The sequence below is a fragment of the Barbus barbus genome, assembly GCF_936440315.1.
Source record: "Barbus barbus genome assembly, chromosome: 47".
NCBI classification, from domain to species: Eukaryota; Metazoa; Chordata; class Actinopteri; order Cypriniformes; family Cyprinidae; genus Barbus; species Barbus barbus.
The window spans coordinates 9,862,010-9,883,342 of NC_136725.1; the positions used below are offsets into that span (position 1 = coordinate 9,862,010).

The 21,333-nt window shown below is 40.7% G+C and overlaps 1 protein-coding gene across 1 annotated transcript in view; it reads left to right on the plus strand.

The window, feature by feature from the left end:
* LOC306865962 (mediator of RNA polymerase II transcription subunit 13-like) overlaps positions 1-21,333 on the plus strand; it is a 64,244-nt gene that overhangs the window by 38,540 nt on the left and 4,371 nt on the right. The window contains exons 5-23 of the mRNA XM_079410839.1: positions 1,290-1,487; positions 1,675-1,869; positions 1,967-2,129; positions 2,723-2,836; positions 5,166-5,894; positions 10,477-10,693; positions 12,738-12,768; positions 13,031-13,152; positions 13,468-13,558; positions 13,947-14,149; positions 14,448-14,647; positions 16,001-16,914; positions 17,351-17,518; positions 17,687-17,910; positions 18,219-18,408; positions 18,508-18,922; positions 19,078-19,297; positions 19,969-20,160; positions 20,941-21,164. Coding sequence (XP_079266965.1) covers positions 1,290-1,487; positions 1,675-1,869; positions 1,967-2,129; positions 2,723-2,836; positions 5,166-5,894; positions 10,477-10,693; positions 12,738-12,768; positions 13,031-13,152; positions 13,468-13,558; positions 13,947-14,149; positions 14,448-14,647; positions 16,001-16,914; positions 17,351-17,518; positions 17,687-17,910; positions 18,219-18,408; positions 18,508-18,922; positions 19,078-19,297; positions 19,969-20,160; positions 20,941-21,164 — 4,810 coding nt within the window. The remainder of the gene's footprint in view (positions 1-1,289; positions 1,488-1,674; positions 1,870-1,966; positions 2,130-2,722; positions 2,837-5,165; positions 5,895-10,476; positions 10,694-12,737; positions 12,769-13,030; positions 13,153-13,467; positions 13,559-13,946; positions 14,150-14,447; positions 14,648-16,000; positions 16,915-17,350; positions 17,519-17,686; positions 17,911-18,218; positions 18,409-18,507; positions 18,923-19,077; positions 19,298-19,968; positions 20,161-20,940; positions 21,165-21,333) is intronic.

A 21,333-nucleotide genomic window follows, 5' to 3' on the forward strand; every position in this document is an offset into this window, starting at 1 on the left:
TTTTCATGATTTTAATGAATTAGACATGCTTTTAGATTAATAGCATTTAATTTGACCATTAAAAAAAAAAAAGAGTCCAGAAAAATTCAAACAGAAAAAACGGAATCCAGAAAAATTAAAATGGAAAAAATTGAATGTAGAAATGTTTTTAACGGAATTTGGGGAAAAATAAAAGGGATTTCATAGGGCCCTATATCTGGAAATATTTTGGTTATGAAGCAAATGAGAATATCAACAAATAGAACTTTGGATTTTAATTAGTACATGTATTAGTAAACGTTAGTTTCAATTAACATTTAACTAAGATTAATAAAAGATTAATAAATAAATCAACAAATGCAGTATCTCAAGACATTTTTTTTGTTCATGTAAAATATACCGCATGTTCTTGACTTGTTACATTTATCTTTAAATTAAAAAAATTACCCCCTTAATATTGTGGCAGTTTTTTTCACCGTGGTATCGAAAATGGTATCGAGTATCGATATTTTTCAAGGTATCGTATCGAAGTTAGAAATTCCAGTATCGTGACAACACTACAAGCCACATCATTTCAATCCCAGTATACATTTACCCAACTATTAAAAGTATTTTTAAATAAATACAACAAAACATTTTCTTGTGACCTTGCATAAAGTATTATGACAAAATGCATTATGAAGAGAATTGGACCTGTTCTGCAGGTACATTAGAGGCTAACATTAGCATCATGCTACATAAGACAATTTATGAGATTAATAGTGCACTTTTACTCAGAACTCACTTTAAACCACCATCGAGTGTTTGTAATAACTTCCTTTTGCGATCACGTGTATATATACACTTTGGGCGGTCGCGGCACATTATAAAAGTAGCTTAAGATGGATGGATGATGTGCACATTGGGATGCAGGCAATGATAGATTACCTTCCGTGCTGCGATGACGGCGAGAAGTTGGGGTCAAACCTTCTGAAACTATTAATTTGCGTAAAAAAAATATTAACTATGTATATATTAAATATGATTTATTTGCATGCGTTAACGTTGACAGCCCTAGTAAAAATAAAAGTAAAATTAAATTAAAACACAAAATAATAATAAAATTCCCTTATTTGAATGGCAATCTGTGATTTGAGATTAAGAGCGCACAATGATTATGATTATCTGAAATAATCTCGATTAGATCAGATAATCGTGACCGGCCTGTGTCCCAGATTCTTGACCTTTATGTCAATGCTACCCAATATCTCTTGTGTTCTGTGCTGTAGATAGTGTGTATGATTGAATCGCTTCTCTTATTCTCGCTGTAGTGATTCTGAGTCCATTTGGACTGAACGGGACATTGACCGGTCAGTCCTTCAAGCTGTCCGACCCTCCAACACAGAAGCTCATTGAAGAATGGAACCAGTTCTATCCCATAAGCCCGACCTCCAAGGAGAGCACAGAGGACAAAATGGAGGACATCGACTGGGAGGACGACTCCCTGGCAGCAGTGGAAGTGCTTGTTGGTGGGTTGGTTCAAATATATTTTACATAAAAGGCTGGTAAATAAACCAGTTTCATTGTGGAAGCAATACATATTTGCTGAAAATACTGGAGAAATGTGTGCAATATGATTTTCATTTGTAGTACCTTTTTTTTTTTTACCCTGAAAGTGTGCATTCATAAGGTGTTAATATGTCGACGTTTCTCCAGGTGGTGTGCGTATGGTGTATCCCGCATGCCTGGTGTTAGTCCCACAGTCAGACATCCCCACTGTAACACCTACGGGGTCCTCGCACTGCACCGCTGTCTATTCAAATGGCCATCAAATGCCTGCTTCAAACCGTGACCCCGCCATCTCTTCAGTGACCCTGACTCCTCCCACCTCACCTGAGGAGTCTCAGACAGGTAAACATGCCTCAAACTTGACTCAAACCCATGCTTATCTCATTTCATTAGCAACATCCATTACACTCTCAAACTTTTGGGCTTTTTCTTTCTCTAGTTCACTCTCACTCGGCACAGAAGTGGATGCGGTTGCCGGTGGCGATGGATGGATTCAGTGTTGACAGCACCAGTCATCATGGTGGCAAGATTCCACGCAGGATGGCAAGTCAGGTGGTTGAGAGCGTTTGGCAGGAGTGCAACATCAACCGAGCTCAGAACAAGTAAGTGTGCTCATTGTAAATCTGAGATCAGATAATCCCATTTCACAGTCATGATAAATCAAGCACAGAGCAACAATGTACTGTTAAAACTGGTACAATGTGTATATGAGCCACAGAATGTTTTATTAGTGATTATTGAGGTAAAAAAACGAAAAGCAATTAGAAATGATCGAGATTAGGGGACTTTTCACAAGGTCTGTGTCTAAGAGGTTTCAAGTCAGAATTTGCACAAATGTGTGAATGTTTGATCAGTTTAGTCCATCTTGGGAACAGTTTTTGGACACTGTCTAAACTAAAATTTCATTTGTCTTAGTTTAAATTAAGATGATAATTCTATAATTCACTGTACTACCTATAATGGCATATCCACTTTACTCAAAGAGGTCAATGTGTGCTCAATAAAATTGTTACAATAACAGTAAAAACAACTTAGCACTATGTACACAGAATTTGACTTTCAAAAAGAAATTGACACTGGGAGATATTTACTGGAGTAAAACGTACAACTAGCCTCAACAATGTACCATAGATTTTGTGATTTAGAAGCCATTCAGAGAGTTTGAATCCAATCTTGTTTCATTGTGTCTTTGCAGACGGAAATTCTCTGCAACAGCCTCCAATGGGACCAGCGAGGAGGAGACGCTGATGAAAGTGGGCACCTGGGACTTCGTCGACTCCACACAGAGATCAAGCTGCAACTGTTCGAGGTACAGACAAGAACATTCACTCAGTCCTGTATTCTCATAGGCTGTTGTTTAACCATGCTGTTGCTGCTGCTGCCACTAATCGCTTTTCAGTTCTTGTAGTGTCATCTGTCACTCTGTAAAATGACAGGCAATACATTTGTCATGGAGTATTAAATGAGCTCTTTGTGAAAACCAGAAAAACTGGTTTCTGAGTGATGGTGACATAAGTCCTGCTCTGACTTTTATTTGCATATCTGATAGAGAGAAGAAATTTATTCAGAGTCTGCATGTGTTGAATGTTTATCTATATATAAGTTTATCTATATATAATGTAACAGGCTGTCACTAGTCTTGTAGCTCAGTTGGTCCTTCCACTTGCATGTTATTGCATGGTTTTGTGGCTCCTGAGTTATTCTTGTAATCATCTTGTAGTTAGATTTAGAGGTGTCTGGAAACTTTTAAAGAAAAATATTAGGTCAAATATATTCCAATGTGGCTTTGCAGCATAACAATTAAAATACCATTTAGATTTTGATTTTGACACCAAGCATCATTACAGAGCTCAGAGTATTTAGGTGTTTCATAATTAAAGAGGGCAATCTCACCTTTAATTAATGTTTGTGTGAAGTATTATTGTTCCTTGCTTGATGGAGTCTACTTCAGCTTAGAGTTAAGGGAAAAAGAAAACGATTAGAAGGAATAGAACAAATTAAAACAAAACAAATAAACAAATTTCAAGTAAAATGCATAGTTTTTAATATTTAAGATTATATATTTTGTATTACAAAAGAAAAAAAAACATAAGGCTATCCTCTCTAATAAGAGTCTGCAGATATTGCAGTTGAGTTTAATGATGTAATTAATCTGTGACAGACTGTTCAGAATGTCGCTGTTACAGACTATTAATAAACCATGTGTGTATGGCAGAAAATGATAACTTGTGTTTACATATCCAATGAGCTCACTTACCAACTCAATGGTACAACTGTAACATAGTCCAGATCTATCAGTGCCTACTTCAGGTAGATAATGGTTTTATAAACCAGAAGCAAGTACTAAAAGGAATGAGCCCAAACACTGTGAAGCATAGTAAGTAACGTTAACACAGACCTAATGTCACGTAGAGCTGTGTGGTCGTGCTGTTAGTCATCATCTCTTTCTCTTCATTGAGTAGCTGTTCAGTTTAGGCCAAGAGAAGGCCAGGCGACATGGGACTGTTGTCATTTGCCAAATATGTTTTTGGAAGAGACCCAGCATGAGAGGTGTGATGAAACTCGGAGTCCCCCAGTGAAGTGAAAATGACCATGCATCGACTAAGAGCCTTTCTGCTTGTTTAGCATTCTGTTTGTGTACGTGTGTGGTGTTGTGTGTACATGTGAAATTGTTTTGACTGTGTGAATAAGAAAGGATATAATTTTACCCTTGACTCACCTGTGTTCTGGATGTAACTATTTTTAGCTCTTAAGTTTGTGCAGTTTAAGTTTAAATTTGCCAGTTTGTGTAGGTATATGTATGTTTATATATAAATCTACTGCTCTATATATGTACTATATATCTTACTGACTATAAACGGTCACATAGGTCTACATATTCACACCATCTTAGTTCCATCTTAGTCTGTGGTTTCTTTGTTTACATATACAGGCTAAATTAACTTCCTTGACCCTACATGTGAGCTACATGCTTTAGCCTCTCTTTTAAATACTAACATGCATACATGTAAAACACTGTAAAATATCATATTTCATATGCAAACTGAATTTTTCTAGCTTTGTGACACGAGTGGTTGTTGTGAAACCTTGCATTCTAAAGGGAGGGATGAAAGCAGTGTAAAGCCTTCGTTTGTAGCTACAGGCTTGTGTGTTGAGATACCGTGGAGCTTGAGATGGTGACTGCCTCTCAAGAACAACATTATAAACGAGAGACACTGTACAATGAAACCCACAGGGAAACTCTGGCAGCTGCTGGGCTTTACATATCTCTGAGAAAGTGTGGACACACGTTATCAGGTCAGACAGACTCTGATAGGAGTGGAGTGCTTGTTGTTAAAAGGGTGGTTTCTTAAACCTGTCCTTGGACTCGACAAGCAGAGAATCTTTATTCAAAGTGTTTTTTCACGGCTCCAATAATAGTTAGGAAATTCTAAATAATGAGCTAATTAAGAAACTGTTACATTTCTCTGTTACGAGTCTCAAAGGCCTATTAAACCTGAAAAGAAATGTTATGAACTCTCACAGTGAAAAGAAATGAATAAAAAAAATGTTATCTGGTAATAGGCTTTCTTATTAATGATGGCATCAGTTCATAATTCATGTATCTTTTGTATTAAAATATTTCTTTATCTTATCAGGCACAAAACCCTGAAGCAGAGAGCAAGCAGCACGCCTGGTCAGCCGCCCACCGCCGGTCAGACGCAGCAGCCTCCCATCAAGCACAAAGCCGGGGAGAAGCCTGAAAAAGGTGACAAGCAGCAGAAACGCCCGCAGATGCCCTTCCACCATCGCAACTCTGTCTGTGAAGATGTCTCAATGGAAACCGACGCTTCTGCTGGTCAGCGCTTGGCTCTTAGAGGTCAAGAGGGTGGACGGTTTCCTGGGCTTCGCCCATCTGATTTGAGCACTAGCTCGAAACCTCCACAACTGCACAGTGGGGGCGGAGCTACCGTGGGCAACAGTGGCCCGACGGAGATGGTCGGCTCCCCTCAGCCACCGCCGCTGAGCCCTCACCCTTGCGATCGTGGCGAGGAAACCTCAGACGCCATTAAGAACCCCTCCACACCACACAGCCAACATTTTTACCCTCCTTCCGCAGAGCCATGCCTCCTGCCCCAAAAGGGCCCAGATGATACCCGTTTAGAGCCCCTCACCCAACCTTTTCCCCCTGCGTACCCCGAGCCCCTGGAGCCCACTCCGTACATCAGTGCAGCTGTAAACCTGGATGATGACGGGAGTCATGCACCGTGGAGGTTCTTTAACCTGCCCCGTAGGAAAGATGCAGAGTTTCCCACGCCGTCACTACCAGGAGACAAATTCAGAGAAGAGGCGTCACTCGGAGCTGAAGGGATTATGTCTGTTACTGAGTGAGTATCACATATGTTTTCATGCAACACACACAATTTCATGCACGCACTTGAAGGTATATGATGTAATTTCTGAGCCACCAAGCAAAAATAATAGAGAAAGTGGTTCCCTCTGTCTTTCATTGATTGGATGAACAGACAACTAGGTTATATAGAAATGATCTCTGTTATGATTAGACATTGTTCAACAAGGCGGGCCAGTTTACTGAATACAAAATAGATGTTGATATACAAATTTGGGTCATCATACCCATTGATCTGACAACCTGGTTTCTGAACAACCAATTTTTGCAGGTTAGTTTAAACTAGCTTTTTGATTGGGAGACCTTTTGCAGTCTTTGTGATTTTTGGCTTAGGTGCATGAGACAGAGAGAGAGAGCTCCCTCTGTGATGCGGTTTCACGACAGAATTATCACGATAGAATTTACTATAGATCACATTCTATAAAGTTCTAATTTTAATGCTATGTTTATGAAATGCCAGTGAACTTTGTTACATGCTATAGCGAGAAAGAGGAGAGTGATTGAGCTTTGATCCGCTGTGATGCGCTTTCATAACAGCGTGCTGAAACGCGGACAAGGAATTTACTGTAGATTTCACATTCTATGAATTTCTCATTATTATGCTATGTTTATGGCAGATTTGTACTATATTTTCATCAAGTGATTCCTGAAGTCGCCTGCATGTTTTTGTCATATGAAGTAGGGGTGGGCGATATGACAAATCTTATATCACGATAATGATATACATCACGATATAGTTATTTTTTTTCCTTTTTCAAAAGGTTTTTATGATATTAAAATCTTTTATAATCCTTGTCACCAATGTCAGTATCAAACTAATACAAGCCTAAAAAGAGACGACAACCCCTCAAGCTCACTGAAGATAAATAAACAGTCACAAAAAACTACAATAAATAAGAAATGCTACATGCATTGTGTAAATTAATTAGCCTTCAATGTGTTAATTCTATCTATCTATCTATATCTATAGATAGATGGATAGATAGATTATTATTATTTATTATTATTATTTATTTATTTTTTACTTAACCACTTTAAAATGGGTTTTTGGTTGCTTTTAGTCAGAAAATGTAAAGAAAACGACACACAGAGCAATAATATAATTTCAGTTACCTGGCATATCACTTGAAGCAAATATCCATCCCTTTTTAAAAGTCAAGTGTTGTACCATTTAATTAAGCCGACTGCTGTAGCCTATATCCAGCTTAGGCGTGTTCTCCCTTTATATGTAATTTGTATATATGCTGTTTGAATGACAGCTTGGTAAATCTGTTGGCGATCAAATATTCAATATCTCTACTCATCAGTAAGTGCTTGGTACATTATCAACGCAGCGGGAGACGTTCAAACTAATATCACATAATTTATGTCTCTATGATGATTGATTGATATACCAGAAGGGAGGCTAGCCTCCCCTGCGAGGTTTCTTTTCTCAACACTCCTTAGCCCTGAAAGTGAACACTCGATGGTGATTGGCAAATTTTTTTTTTTTTACCAACACATCTATATTTTGGACTGCATGCTGTGGCAAGCTAAACAATCAGAGCTCAGGGTGCTGCCCAAAGTGCTGCAATAACCAATCAGAAAAAAATTAAATAAAATTCCACAATCATTGTTTTTGTGATTGATCATCGCTGTCACGGCTGAGTACTTGATCGCTGTTGCACATCCCTATTTTGGCTGCAGTGTTTTCAAAAGGAAAGGGAAAAAAAATCAGTTTTTCCTCTATATATGTTCCTTTTAAGACATGTTTACATTCTCTTTTAAAACCTCCCTGAAGTCTCAAACAATGCAGTGAACTGAAAGGATTGATTTTTGGTGCATTTGGTGTTGTGTTATAATGGCTTAACTAACTGTGATTCTAAAGTGAGAGTGGGACCACCCTGTGGACCCCCTTAATCCCCTCCGCTCATGGCTTTTTATTTCCAGCAGCCAGAGTTTGTTAGCGAGAGCGCCCAATACTGAACCCCAAACGTCCTTGTCTGTTTGTGAGCTGTGTTTTGGAATAGCTGTGATGTAGCCTCGCACACCGCTCGCTCAAACACACACATAACCACACTCTTGTTCTGTGTAGAATGTTCTTTCTCTGAGTGCACACACCATGTTAATCTCTCGCGATGCGCCCTTTTGACATCATACTTCACTAATGTGCAGGCCCAGCACTGTTGTGAACTAGGAGATTATGGGTCCATCTCTCACGTGCATACAAACACTCAGGGGTTTAAGTGGGGATTTAGACTAGAAATGAACATGGTATACTTTTAAACACCAGCTTGTGGACCTTAAGGACAAAGAAAGAGGCACTGAAAGAGACTAGACCGAAAGAGACATTGGGAGACTACTTTTCTTCACTCTCTGTAAAATTAAAGGGCCTTTGCTTATATTATGTAAACTACTAATCAAAAGTTTGGGGTTGGTAAGACTTTTGTTTTTGAAATAAGTATAGGCCAGGTTATGCTAATGAAGGCTGGATTTATTTGATCAAAACTACAGTAAAAACAGTAATATTGTGAAATATTATGATTTAAAATATGATTTATTCCTGTGTTGGCAATGATGAACTTTTCAACAGCCACTACGCCAAGCTTCAGTGTCACATGATCCTTAAATTATTGTAATATGCAGATTTGGTATTCAAGAAAAATAAATCTTATAATTTTGAAGTTGTGCTGCTGAATATGTTTGTGGAAACCTTTTTTCAGGTTTCTTTAATAAATTGAAATTTCAAAAGAACAGCGTTTATTTGAAAAATACATTTTGTAACATCAAATATATTAAATGTCGCTTTTGATCAATGTAATATACTTGCTGAAAAAAAGTATTAATTTCTTATTAAAAACAATTACTGATCCCTAACTCTTGAATGGTAGTGTTTGTAACTTGATAGTGAAATATTTGAGAGTGTTTTGAATGTGACATTCATTTTTGATTTTTGAATGGGATTGACGTCTAAAGTCACAAGTATACAAATGAACCTTCACAACGTACTGCAATTACATGGTTGATTTTTCTACGAAACAGTTTTTCGATGATTAATAATAAACAAAGTGTGAAATGAGGTTGTGTTCATATCCACACATGCTCGGCACTTGACACTTTTGCAACATGCACCAATCCTTTATACTTCCAAGAAAAGCACCAAGGGAACTTGCCTCCCATGTGGTTACCTTGACTTAAAAGCACAGTCATTTGACACCGGTGCCAGTGTTGTTTGATGACAGTCTCCAACTAAGTCATGACATGTTTACTTGTGTGAAGAATAACTGCTAAAGTGTACATCTTATCTGCTTTCTCCAGAAACTTAAATCAACAAACGCTTACCCACGCTGCTTCCAATAGACATGAAGTTGGTGTTGTTTTAATGCAGTTAGCTCTGTATTTGTGCTAATACATGATGACTAAAATTCTCATGCATGTTAGAGGAGTGCACATTCATCGTTTTTGCCACTTTGTATTCAAAAAAAGAAAACATTTGGTTTTTCGTATAGTCTCATCTGTTAACATGAAATGGCAGTTGTTGAATCTGTTGAAGGGGGAACATTTGTTGGTCGTTCTGATATTTGGCCCTGTGTGAGAATGTTTGGACACGTTTGTGTGAATAATGTTCATGTAGTATGAACTTTTCCTCGAAACCGTTGCGGATGAGAGCTATTGAAAGCAACGACTTTATGCCCCTCAATTCACGAAGCAGCAGTATTATGACAAAATGAAGTGTACACATCGCTCAGCCGTGCCGTTGTCTTCCTGGAAGAATGCTCGTTGATCGTATTAAGTTGAAAAATATGTGCCCCTAATCCCTCACTAGAAACAAAAAATGGCTGGTTTGAAAATGTTGTTTTAGCGTGGGTCCTTCACAAATATTTGATGTTTTAAATGATGCAGTTTCCTTCAGCAATTTTAGACGTGTGAACATTCCAACATTTTAGTAGTTTACATGTATATTGTTTTCACTGTAAGATTTTTGTTTGCCTTCAGTTGCCCAAGATCAGGAAAGAGAGGTTTTGAGAGCTTTCTCTGTTGGCCGCAGCGAGATGTAATGGTATGCAGTGCAATCCCAGTATGCACTTGGCTGGTGTTCTCTTGTCTATTCTGCTGTTAAGGCCCCATTGTAATCCCTGCGCTCTCTGGGGTCTCAAAATGGGTTTAATCTCCGGCCAGTACCACTGTGCGTTGTCACCCCCCCCCCCCCCCCCCCCCCCCCCCCATCAGAGCTACAGTGGTCTGATCTGTGAGAAAAGGACAGTGGCTGGTACATACCATTTAACCAATACAGAGGGATTTACATAACACAAAAGTAAAGATTTGAGAGACACTGAGTGATTAAAACTTGGACAGAACTTCAAAGCTTGTAGATAGCGTTATGATTTATTGTCAACTACTATAGGTTTTCTGTTATGCAGTGAATGTGTTAATTTCAATCAAAAATAATCTTTTAATCCCAATTATTGCCCACTTGATTGGTCTGGGAGCTATAATTGTCTCTGGCCAGTATGAGCGTACCAAGCAGGGTTATAATATTTTAGTCGTGGTTTGACCTATTTTTCTTTTGTCCTTTCCAGGTTAATGGTTGCCTCCAAGAGGCCACTCAAGGTCTCAGATGAACGGATCCAGACGTACCTGCAGCGACAGAACCAGCACCTGGCTGCAGCCATTACAGACGGCGACCACGAGCCTGAGGTCGACCCCTACGCTTTTGTTGACGGAGATGTTAAGTTCACCTTCTCAGATAAGAAAGACAAAGCTGGGGGAGATAGAGAACCAGGAAAGAGAAACAAGGTGAGCAAAGTTTTTTTTTTTTTTGCTAGAGATGTGTCTAATGCACTACTCGTTGGCCTAAACTAATGTTCAAAAGTTTGGGGTTGATAAGATTTTTTTAAGGGTATCTTATGCTCACAGAGGTTGCATCTATTTGATGAAAAATACAGTAAAACAGTAATATTGTCAAATTCTTACAGTTGCAATATGTGTTTTTAAAAATGTCATTTATATCTGTGATGGCAAAGCTGAATTTTTTAGCAGCCATTATTCCACATGATCCTGTCATATGATCCTTCAGAAATCATTTTTTTGTGCAGATTTGGTGCTCAAGAAACATTATCATTGTTGAAAACTAGTTGTGCTGCTTAATGTTTCTGTGAAAACCATGAAGCCGTTTAAAAGAATAGCATGTTTTAAATATAATTCTTATGCAGCATTATAATTCTTTACTATATATATATATATATATATATATATATATATATATATATATATATATATATATATATATATATATATATATATAATATATATTTTTTTTTAAAAAGCTTATTGACCCCAAAGTTTTGAGTGGAAAACGTAAGGGTGATCTTCACTTTTCATAAGCTAGTTTCATTTTCACTTAGAAATATGCAACATTACGCAAGTAAAAAGGGTTGTGAATACAGATTCACATGGACTTTTGTTCCATGCGAAAAGGAATTTTAGACACCCCAGATTCTCCATTGGCAGTGTAGAGTGTAATATGCTGGCATCATGTCTGCTGTCTTCAGCTCATGGGAGATTCCCATCTGAGATCTGAATCTGACACCCTCAAACGTGGAGGAGAGAGCATGAATAGAGGGGGCGAACAGTCTCTCCCATTCCTGTTGGATTTTCACACATACTTTAAGTGTCTTTTTGGCAGCTGTGAAGGATTAACAAAAATCAGCTTTGTCCTTCTGTACTCTGTTACTTCATTGTTTTGTAAAAGCTTTTTTGGTACCTACTCTCAGAATTACACGTCATATGTTTGTCTTGGTAACCTTACAGCTACTTTTTGCTGTCTCAGGAGAGGTTTAAGTAATGTAGGCCATATGGTGCAGGACAGACTCATTTATAACACACGTGTGTCTGTTACGTGTAAACACACACAGCAGTTCATGTGTTGTAAAATACATAGTCTACATAGAAAATTGCTTTCTTAACTCCTGTGCTCCACCCCAGGGTTCTGCTATCGATTACGGGGCTGAGTGATTTGCATGTACAGGCGTTTATTACAGAGTTTGTCATTAGGATGTGAAGTATGTGTACGAAGGAACAGATTACACTCTTTATGCAGAGAGACGGCCTGCAGCGTAATGAAATTATGCACGGCGTAATGAATCTCTGCATAGCATGCGGCTTGCATTGTAATGGTGGCTCTGAGATGTGGAGGTTGCATGAGGGGCAGGTTAAGGGTCTGGGGTGAGTTTTGTAAGGCGCTGAGGGAAAGCTGAAGTCCCGCTAGCCTGTGCCGTTATCTTATATTGCAATGCTATTTATTATTCTGTGCGTGGAAGATATAATTTGGTGGTAAAATATAAATATGCTTCCACACTCACTCTGTTTCTCTTTGTCACACTCTCCCTCACTCCTCTTTTGTTGTCACCTTGTCTCATTGGTTGGCTGTTTCTAAGTGATTGTTAACTAGCATGTATTCGTGAACCGACAAACTCTGCACTGTTTTCATCTTTGTTTTGTGAAAAAGTTAATCTGTGTGTGCATAATATTGAGGACTACACTGAAAAGAAATAACGTACATGAACTGGTTTTATTAATGTCAAAATATCATCTAAATACGTAAATCTGTACCTAATAGAACTATTTTAAGGGTTAAATTAAGAAGAAATATCCCTTTGAGGTAACATTTGGAGGTTAACACTTTTTACAGTATATGTTTTAGTTTTGTCTCAACTCATTTGTGATTGACATGTTTCAAAGTACATTTTGGACCCTGTGTATCTAATCTAACACAACCTTTGTGTATCTGTGCATTATATATTGTCTTTTTTTAACGCTTGCTATCTTTTCTCTCTCACAGGGAGAAGATGGCAGTGTTGCACTATCAGAAGGTAAGGACTGTCCTGTTACACTCCAGTGACTCTCTCATGAACCCCTCTCAAACCCTGAGTCCATTTATTTTATTTGAAATAGTTTCCCTGTTGACAGCCTGGTTCAGTTTAGTGTATTGTTGCCCATAAAGGTTAAATGTGTTTGCTGAGTGAGGGAAAGGGCTCGTCCTGATGTGGTCTCAAGCCCAGGCTGTGGTTACGCTAGATAAAGCTGGAGAAACAGGCCTGTGTGTTAAGCTTTCTCTCGCTTTCTCTCTCTCAGATGCTCAGCAGGCTGCAGCCCATAACCGGGCTGCTTCCACCAGCCTCATACATGATTCAGACCTGGCAGTCTCCTTCAAAGACCTGGACAACCTCTTCAACTCAGATGAGGATGAACAAACAGTTAGTATCAAGCTGTCTTTCTATTTTCTCTTTCTATTTTGTCTCCCCTTTGCGTCACTGTGTGAAAATAAATTTTGCTGGTTTGGCAAATTTTCACAATGACGCAAGGGCTCGGAGCTGATTGCTGTACGTAATTAGATGTTAAAATATATAATCAATATGTAATCACTGATAAAATTACCTTTGCTCGGCTACTTGAAAATAAAGGTGTGTTTGCAATGGAAATGTTTTTTTTTTTTTAACTGTAGAGAAATTGCTGTAATTTTAATGAAATCATAGCTCTGATTTGTGGCTAATTTGTGTATGTCTCCATAGCCTGGAGCACGGAGAGCTGTAAATGGAGCAGATGAGAAGTTTGGCAGCAAGGAGTCGAAACCAACCACAATGGACCCTGTTCCCTGTATAAGTGAGCACAGTCTCTGTCTCTATAAATATACAGGGTTTACTTCATCATTCAAACTCTGTATGCTGCTCCCTGCTGGCCATTATGACAATGTTTACATCGCAAGTAACATCATGCACATTCCTTTGAGTTGGAACACAGTGTTAGTTTTCTTTAATGTGCAAACATTAAGGGTTAAGAAATACTATATTCTTTTAAATAAACTAATCAAAATATTTTTTAAAAGTTCTTTGCAACTTTGACATTTTGGCAATAAGTGATTTTGCTTTTCATGAGAATAAGTAGGAAATGAGACAATTTAAAACATAATCTTTTTATGCATGTACTGTGTATCGTCCCCTGCATCCTTCCACTTACATGTCATCTTTCCCTCTGCTCATCCATCCCTCAGGCGCGGCTGATCTACACCAGATGTTCCCTACGCCTCCATCTTTAGAGCAGCACAACATGGGTTACTCTCCCATGAACAAAGAGTATGGCTGTATGGAGCCTGGCTCTGGCCTCAACACTCTAGATGGCCATACTGCTCTGGGTGGTCAGTTTAAAATCGAGGTGGAGGAGAGTTTCTGCAGCCCCAAACCTTCTGAAATCAAGGTTAGACGAGTAATAAGACTGCTACACCATGTCCTAATCATGTGCAATGCTGTATGTTTCTATTCTGTACTGACAGCAAAATGCTGTGCAGAGCAACATGATCACAGCCAATGGGAATGCACTTCATGTTTGATATTAGGAATCATTTTGCAGCTAAATTATCTATGATCTTTAAACTTGTTGAAATTAGCTTGCATGCATTTACTCAAGTGCTTTCTTTAATTTAATTTTTTTTTTATTGCTATTGACCTGGAATGACACAACAGCAAATTGAATATGGTTTTCTCTCTCTCCTCAGGACTTCTCATTTGTGTACAAGCCTGACTTGTGTCAGCCGTTTGTGGGCTGCTCCATGTTTGCCCCCCTGAAGTCTTTGCCCAGTCAGTGCCTGCCCCCTATCAAACTGCCTGATGAGTGTGTTTACAGGCCCAGCTGGACAGTGGGAAAACTGGAGCTACTCAACTCTGTACCTGCTATGACCATTTTCAGCAAGGATGGGTGAGTTTCACATCTGGGGTGAAATCTACTGAACTTACTGTATAAACAACACCCATATCTTTACACAGACTTTTGTATCCACTAAGGGTCTCACAAAGAGATGTCAGGACCATATTTCACTCCCAAATAAAAATAAAATAATTTGCAATTAAGATTGTTAATTCTGACAGTAAAGCACATTTCCTTGCCAAATTCTCATTTGGCCATTTTAATATATTTTTGTCTTTCATTCTCATAAATTATGGCACAGTTCCCTTTTGATTTTTGTGGTAAAATATAATTTTCCATTTACATGCAAATCATTTTCTGCAAGAACTGTTCACCCAAGAACTGTAGGTACAAACTCATGCTCTGTGGAATCAGTTACACCCACACACATCTTGTTCTTAGTAATGGCGAAAAGAGAATAAAAGCGAAGGACAGGTGTTAACACAATGGTAATTAGCCTGTCATATCCATCTGCTGCCACTGTCCTTTTATTTTCTTATATTTAGAAGCTGCTTATCTCACAGCTTCTTCACTGTCCACACTCAAGCTACTCTGTTTCTCATGGACTGGTTTATTTGAATAGCTGGTGTTTGCTCAGATCACCACATCTGATTGTTATTCATGTCGTATTCTTGTCATCTGGTTTGCTTTTTCATGTGATGTTATGAACCTGTGTCAGGGTCAACTTCAGCTATGCTCTTTTGTTCTGTTAGTATCAAGTTAGACTTGAGCTTCTATCATCTCTTTATACTAGCACTGCATCTAAACAGATGAAAAAATAATTGGATAGTTATTTTCATACATTAATCTCAGAAAGAAAATAGAACATTGTGTTCTTGGACGTTAGATTTGCTGTCGTGAAATTTAGTGAAATCGAGAGAGGAAGGGGGTGTTGTGAATCGTTGATGACAGGGCGATAAGTCTGGTCATAAAGTCCACGTTTGTTTAAGTCAGTCCAAAAGCCCTTTATGAGCTGGTTAGGCTTCTTTTATAACCCACAGCAGCTGGGGGAGAGGGCAACGTCTTCAAATGGGGGACCTTCAAACGCCTGCCTGTTTTAAAGGCCACCGTGAGCTACACTCGGCATTCTCACACTCGCACACACGTACAGTCCATGTGGCACAAGCTGTGCTTTCATTTCTTGCACAGCTGCCTGTTGGACCGTCTGCCTAAAAATAGTTTTTCACTCCCTCCCCCCCCAGAGGTCTTCTTGGGATACAAGTACAGTACTGCAGCTCATGATGTTAATATCCAATAATCATCTATGGTAGTGAGAATAGAATGTTGCTCAGTTTGTTGTTGTAGGGTTTGATTTCAGTGATGTCCCAGTTAACCTCTTGTCTTTTTCTGCTTTTTGCACTCTAGTGAAAACAATGCTATGGAACAAGAGTATATCCAGACGTACACCCCTCAGACCCACACGCCTTTCTTATCTAACAGCGCTCCGCCCAGCAACAGCGGCACGAGCATCCTCCCATCCCCTGCCACGCCTCGCTTCTCAGCTCCCACCCCTCGTACCCCACGGACACCCCGGACCCCCAGAGGCCCAGCCAGTGTGCAAGGTTCCCTCAAATATGAGAACTCGGACTTGTACTCGCCGGCCTCGACACCCTCCACCTGCAGGCCGCTCAACTCTGTGGAGCCTGCGACGGTACCCTCCATCCCCGAAGCCCACAGCCTATACGTCAACCTCATCCTGTCGGAATCTGTCATGAACCTGTTCAAGGACTGCAACTTTGACAGCTGCTGCATCTGCGTCTGCAACATGAACATCAAAGGCGCCGATGTGGGCATCTACATCAGCGACCCCAACATGGAGGCCCAGTATCCCTGCGGGTGCGGCTTCAGCGCTGTCGTCAACCGGCGCTACGGTAATGGCTCTGGCCTCTTCCTGGAAGATGAGCTGGATATCATCGGACGGGGTTCGGACGTTAGCCAGGAGGCGGAGAAGCGCTTTGAGATGATACGGAGCATGTCACTGGAGAAGACAGGGGGTGGAGGCAAGGATCGAGTCCCAGACGAGCTTATCTCTGTCCTGCAGGATCAGTGCACTAATCCCTTCTCCCCTATACTGGCGTCGGACCCAGAGGGACTGTCTTCCCAAGGGCCAGGGGACGCCACTGTACCACCATGTGTGCGTGTGGAGGAAAGGGACTTCCACAACGACTGTTACATGGCTCTAGAACACGGGCGGCAGTTCATGGATAACATGTCCGGCGGGAAGGTGGACGAGACGCTGGTGAAAAGCACGTGTTTGCACCATTGGGCCAAACGCAGCGGTGAGAGATTAGAGCATGTTCGCCATTTGTTCATTTCAAAAATCAATACTCGTCAATCATTAGGCTGGTACTTTAATTATTAAAGATATGATTATTAAAGAAGGAAGACATTCACATTTACAAAAGAGAAAATAGCCATGATAACTTGAGGTCAAAGTTGACACTACTTACTTTAATACACAGTCCTGGTCTTACTGTGAGCAATTAATTGTTCTCAGTCCTTCCTTTTACAGTTGACGCTTATTACCGCTTACTATTACGCTTATTTCCATTTGTGTTCTGCTAGTGATGCAACAATTTCAGAAACCAAAAATAATTAGAATTTTCTGTTTTTGGATAAAATTAGTTTTGGAGGGCTAAAATCAGTGCTTTAGGATGATGCGTATTAAACAGTCTCTCTCTCTCTCTCTCTCTCTCTCTCTCTCGCTCTCTATAGCAGTGGATGTGAGCAGGCTGTGCTCTCAGGATGTGTTGAGAGTTCTCCTCTCTCTTCAGCCTGTTCTTCAGGATGCCATCCAGAAGAAGAGGACTGTTCGTTCATGGGGAGTCCAGGGGCCTCTCACATGGCAGCAGTTTCACAAGATGGCTGGAAGAGGGTCTTATGGTAAGCAGCAAGGGCACTTGTTGAGCAAAAGGCCTTCGTGATTTTTGGAGTGGAAATGTTCAAAATTACCCATTGACAAGATTGTTAATGGACTTTGAAATTGCTAGCAGGGGCAACCTTGATAACACTCATCTGTCACTCTGACTTTACTTCTTTGCTTCTCTCCAGGCACTGATGAGTCTCCGGAGCCGCTGCCCATTCCTACCTTCTTGGTTGGGTATGAGTATGACTTTGTGGTGCTGTCTCCCTTCGGCCTGCCCTACTGGGAGAAGCTACTGCTGGATCCCTTTGGCTCCCAGAGAGACGTGGGCTATCTGGTCCTCTGCCCGGACAGCGATGCTCTCCTCTCTGGAGCCAAGAGCTTCTTTAGAGAGTTGACAGCGGTCTACGAGGTGAGAGAGTTTCAGTCTTTAATTTCGTCTCTTACTGTCCACCTTACTTTAACACAGAAGTAAGCTATTTCCTGTGAATGGGCGAGACTTACGATTCATTAGCCAATACAAGTAAATAACCAGAAGAATTTAGTAAACAGTAAAATATTTTTGCAACAAACCAGTGTGATAATGAATACAATAAAAAAAAAATAATAATTTGGTGTGACTGACATTAGAAGCCTTGCGCTTTATTTATTTATTTTTCTAACTTTCCTGGATTCTCTGACCTGCTTTCTGATTGGTCTCTTTCTGTTTCTGCCCAACAGTCTTGTAAGCTTGGTCAGCATCGACCAATCTCCAAAGTGCATGCTGATGGCATTGTTAGGGTGGGTGGAGCAGCTGCCAAGAAGCTCTCAGAACAGCCAGTCAGTGATTGGTTCCTGAAAGCAGCTGGTGGCAGCAGTGATGCGTTTGCCAAGCTCAAACTGTTTGCCCAAGTCTGCAGACATGACCTCGGTAAGACCCATCTCTCTCTCTTAGTTATCCCTGCTGTCACAGAAATATATCAAAGATTACTTGTTTCACTAATCTTCATCTTGTTCCCTGTTTCTTCAGCTCCATACCTCGCTACACAGTCATTGGACAGCACTCTCCTCATTCAGCCAACCCCTGTCACTTCTTCCACCCAATCATCTTCCTCGCAATCCTCAGGCTCCGCCTCCTCCAACTCCCAAACCTCAATGGCCTCCGGAGGCTCCGCCCTCAACAACAACAGTGCTGCCAGCAACAGTGGCTCAGGCCTGCCAGGCAACACCAATAACACCCCCTCCTCCTCCTCAGGCCCTCAGGGCAGCAACATCCAGTCTGCCAAGCCCAGCTCGTTCCCTCCCTTTGGAAGCATGGGAGTCCAAGGTAACAGCTCCCAGTCTGGGGCTCTGGGCCAGCAGGCTGTCACCCAGAACTCAAGCCTCTCTGGAGACAATTCAGCCGTCAACAGCCAGACTCAGGGGCCATCTGAACCACCAGAGAGGTACACAATGTATTTGTTGCCTTTTCCTGTCTTAATCGTAGCATCATATATAAATTTAAGTCCTGTCAAAATGTAATGTAACTTGTAAAACACTTAAAATCAGGCTTTGTGTTAAAAGCACATTAAAGACCCTTTCTTTTCCTTTTATAAATCAGCACTATGGAGAGAGAAAAGGTCGGAGTTCCTACAGATGGAGATTCCCATGCCATCACCTACCCACCTGCCATCATGATCTATATTGTGGACCCCTTCTCATATGAGGAGGCGGAGCCAGGGACGTCACAATCAAGCATGTGGACGCTGGGACTCCTCCGCTGCTACCTGGAGATGCTGCAGGCCCTTCCAGCTCACATCCGCAACTCTGTGTTTGTACAGGTAGGTACAGCAGATGATACTAGACATCCTTCACAGTTGGACACATCTTGAAAGTCAGTTTAACATTCAGATGAAAGGAAGCCAATGCAGCAAAAAGTCTAGTGCAGTGGTTCACAACTAGTGGGCCCCATGATGACTTAAAATTATTTGAAATAAGATAAAACAAGCATTAAAATCTGCTCAAAAAACACCACAATTTTTTTTAAATCACATTTTTTCTTTGAAGAACCAGGGTTCCCATTGTTTTCAATTTCCCTACTTTTCAAAGTGTGATTTCTAAGTCATTAATTAAAAAAAATTCCATGGGTACTTTTATAACGAATGTATGTTTTTGTAGTTATGCCAAGCTGTCATATTTTTGTGAATTGTGGGTTAAAAAAATAATTCTTATCCAGTGAATTATGAACTGGAAAAGTCATTTAAATTCAATGAGAGTGGGAACCCTGAAGAACATTTAGCTCTTAAAACTTCTGGAATCCTGTAGTTTAAACTAGGAATGTTGGGCAAATATTGTTGTGAAAAATGGGGGACCTTGAAGTCAGAAAGGTTGAGAACCACTGTGTGACTTCATTTCTTGTGGTCTCAAATAGACACCTATAAACAGTAGATACCATGTGAAGACAATAGTGAAACAAATCACTGTTTTATATCTGTGCACTTTGTGTTCTTAGATTGTCCCTTGTCAGTACTTGCTCCAGCCTGTGAGGAGTGAAGAGAGGTACCTCTACGCCCAGCACCTCAAGTCTCTGGCCTTCTCCGTCTTCACCCAGTGCAGAAGACCCCTCCCAGCCTCCATCAATGTGAAATCACTGACGGGTTTCGGCCCCGGCCTCGCCCTCGACACTTCCCTCAGGAACCCAGATGTGAGTTGAGAGTTCAGCAGATTGATTGGATGACAAATTCAAAAGCAGTTCCCTTTCTTCTTGTATAGAAATGGGTAGCTCAGACAGTCTCCAAAGCACCTTAAAAAAAAAATACACATTAGCATTGCTAAAGGTCCGTCAATCCTCCAGAATGACATGTTAAAGTGCCAGTCCCCAGTGCCAGCAGTGTCAAAATGAGCACCCTTATTTGAGGCTCCCAGGGCCCATAGTTCGGACCTCCTCCATAGTGCTCCCGCCCTGGCAGCCCATTCAGGCTCTTTAACGGCTCTCAGTGCTGTATGAGAACTCGGTGACGTGTGGAGACTGTTACACTGACCTCCCCGTCCTGGAACAAAACCAAAGGGGACTCGCACAACCCAACAGTTCTCTTTCCATTATCTGCTTGGGCAGCTCCGTGAGACCTCCCTAATGGGATCCGGCTTGCATGTTTTGGCAGAGGAATCCGAAAGCTCCACTTGCTCTCCTTTCTTCACCGACCTATTTGTAGAATCCAATTTTCTCGCTACGCTCACTACCACCGTTTCTCCCACCCCACTTTCTTCCCACTCACAAAAGAGATGTGACTACCCTGTGGGGTTTATTGATTTCATAAGAGAGGAAAAGGTTATGTTGACATGCCCGGGTATGAGGCTGATGGTTCGACCTTAGGCCCTTCAATTTTGTCCTCTTGTCCTGATCTTTACTGTTTTTATAGGGAGAAAAAGTGGCAACTTAAGTTCTGTCGCTATTTACCATTAACATATGACTTTCTTGCCACAGAGACCGGAGTGTCTGCGATTGTACACGCCACCCTTCATCCTGGCCCCAACGAAAGACAAGCAAACGGAGCTGGGTGAGACATTCGGAGAGGCGTCTCAGAAGTATAACGTCCTGTTTGTGGGCTACTGCCTGTCACATGATCAAAGATGGCTGTTGGCCACCTGTACAGACCTGTATGGAGAGCTGCTGGAAACCTGTATCATCAGCATAGACGTACCCAACAGGTGAACTACAAAAAAAGCACGTCCTCACTCAATAGCATTGTGTGACATGCAGGTGGTTCGTGAACTATGCAGGATTAATTATTCACTCAACACTTCAGAAAAGTGTAATGAACCATTATCAGCACCATAGCCATGACAAGTGAGAGACCTGACACCTTTGTAACACTTT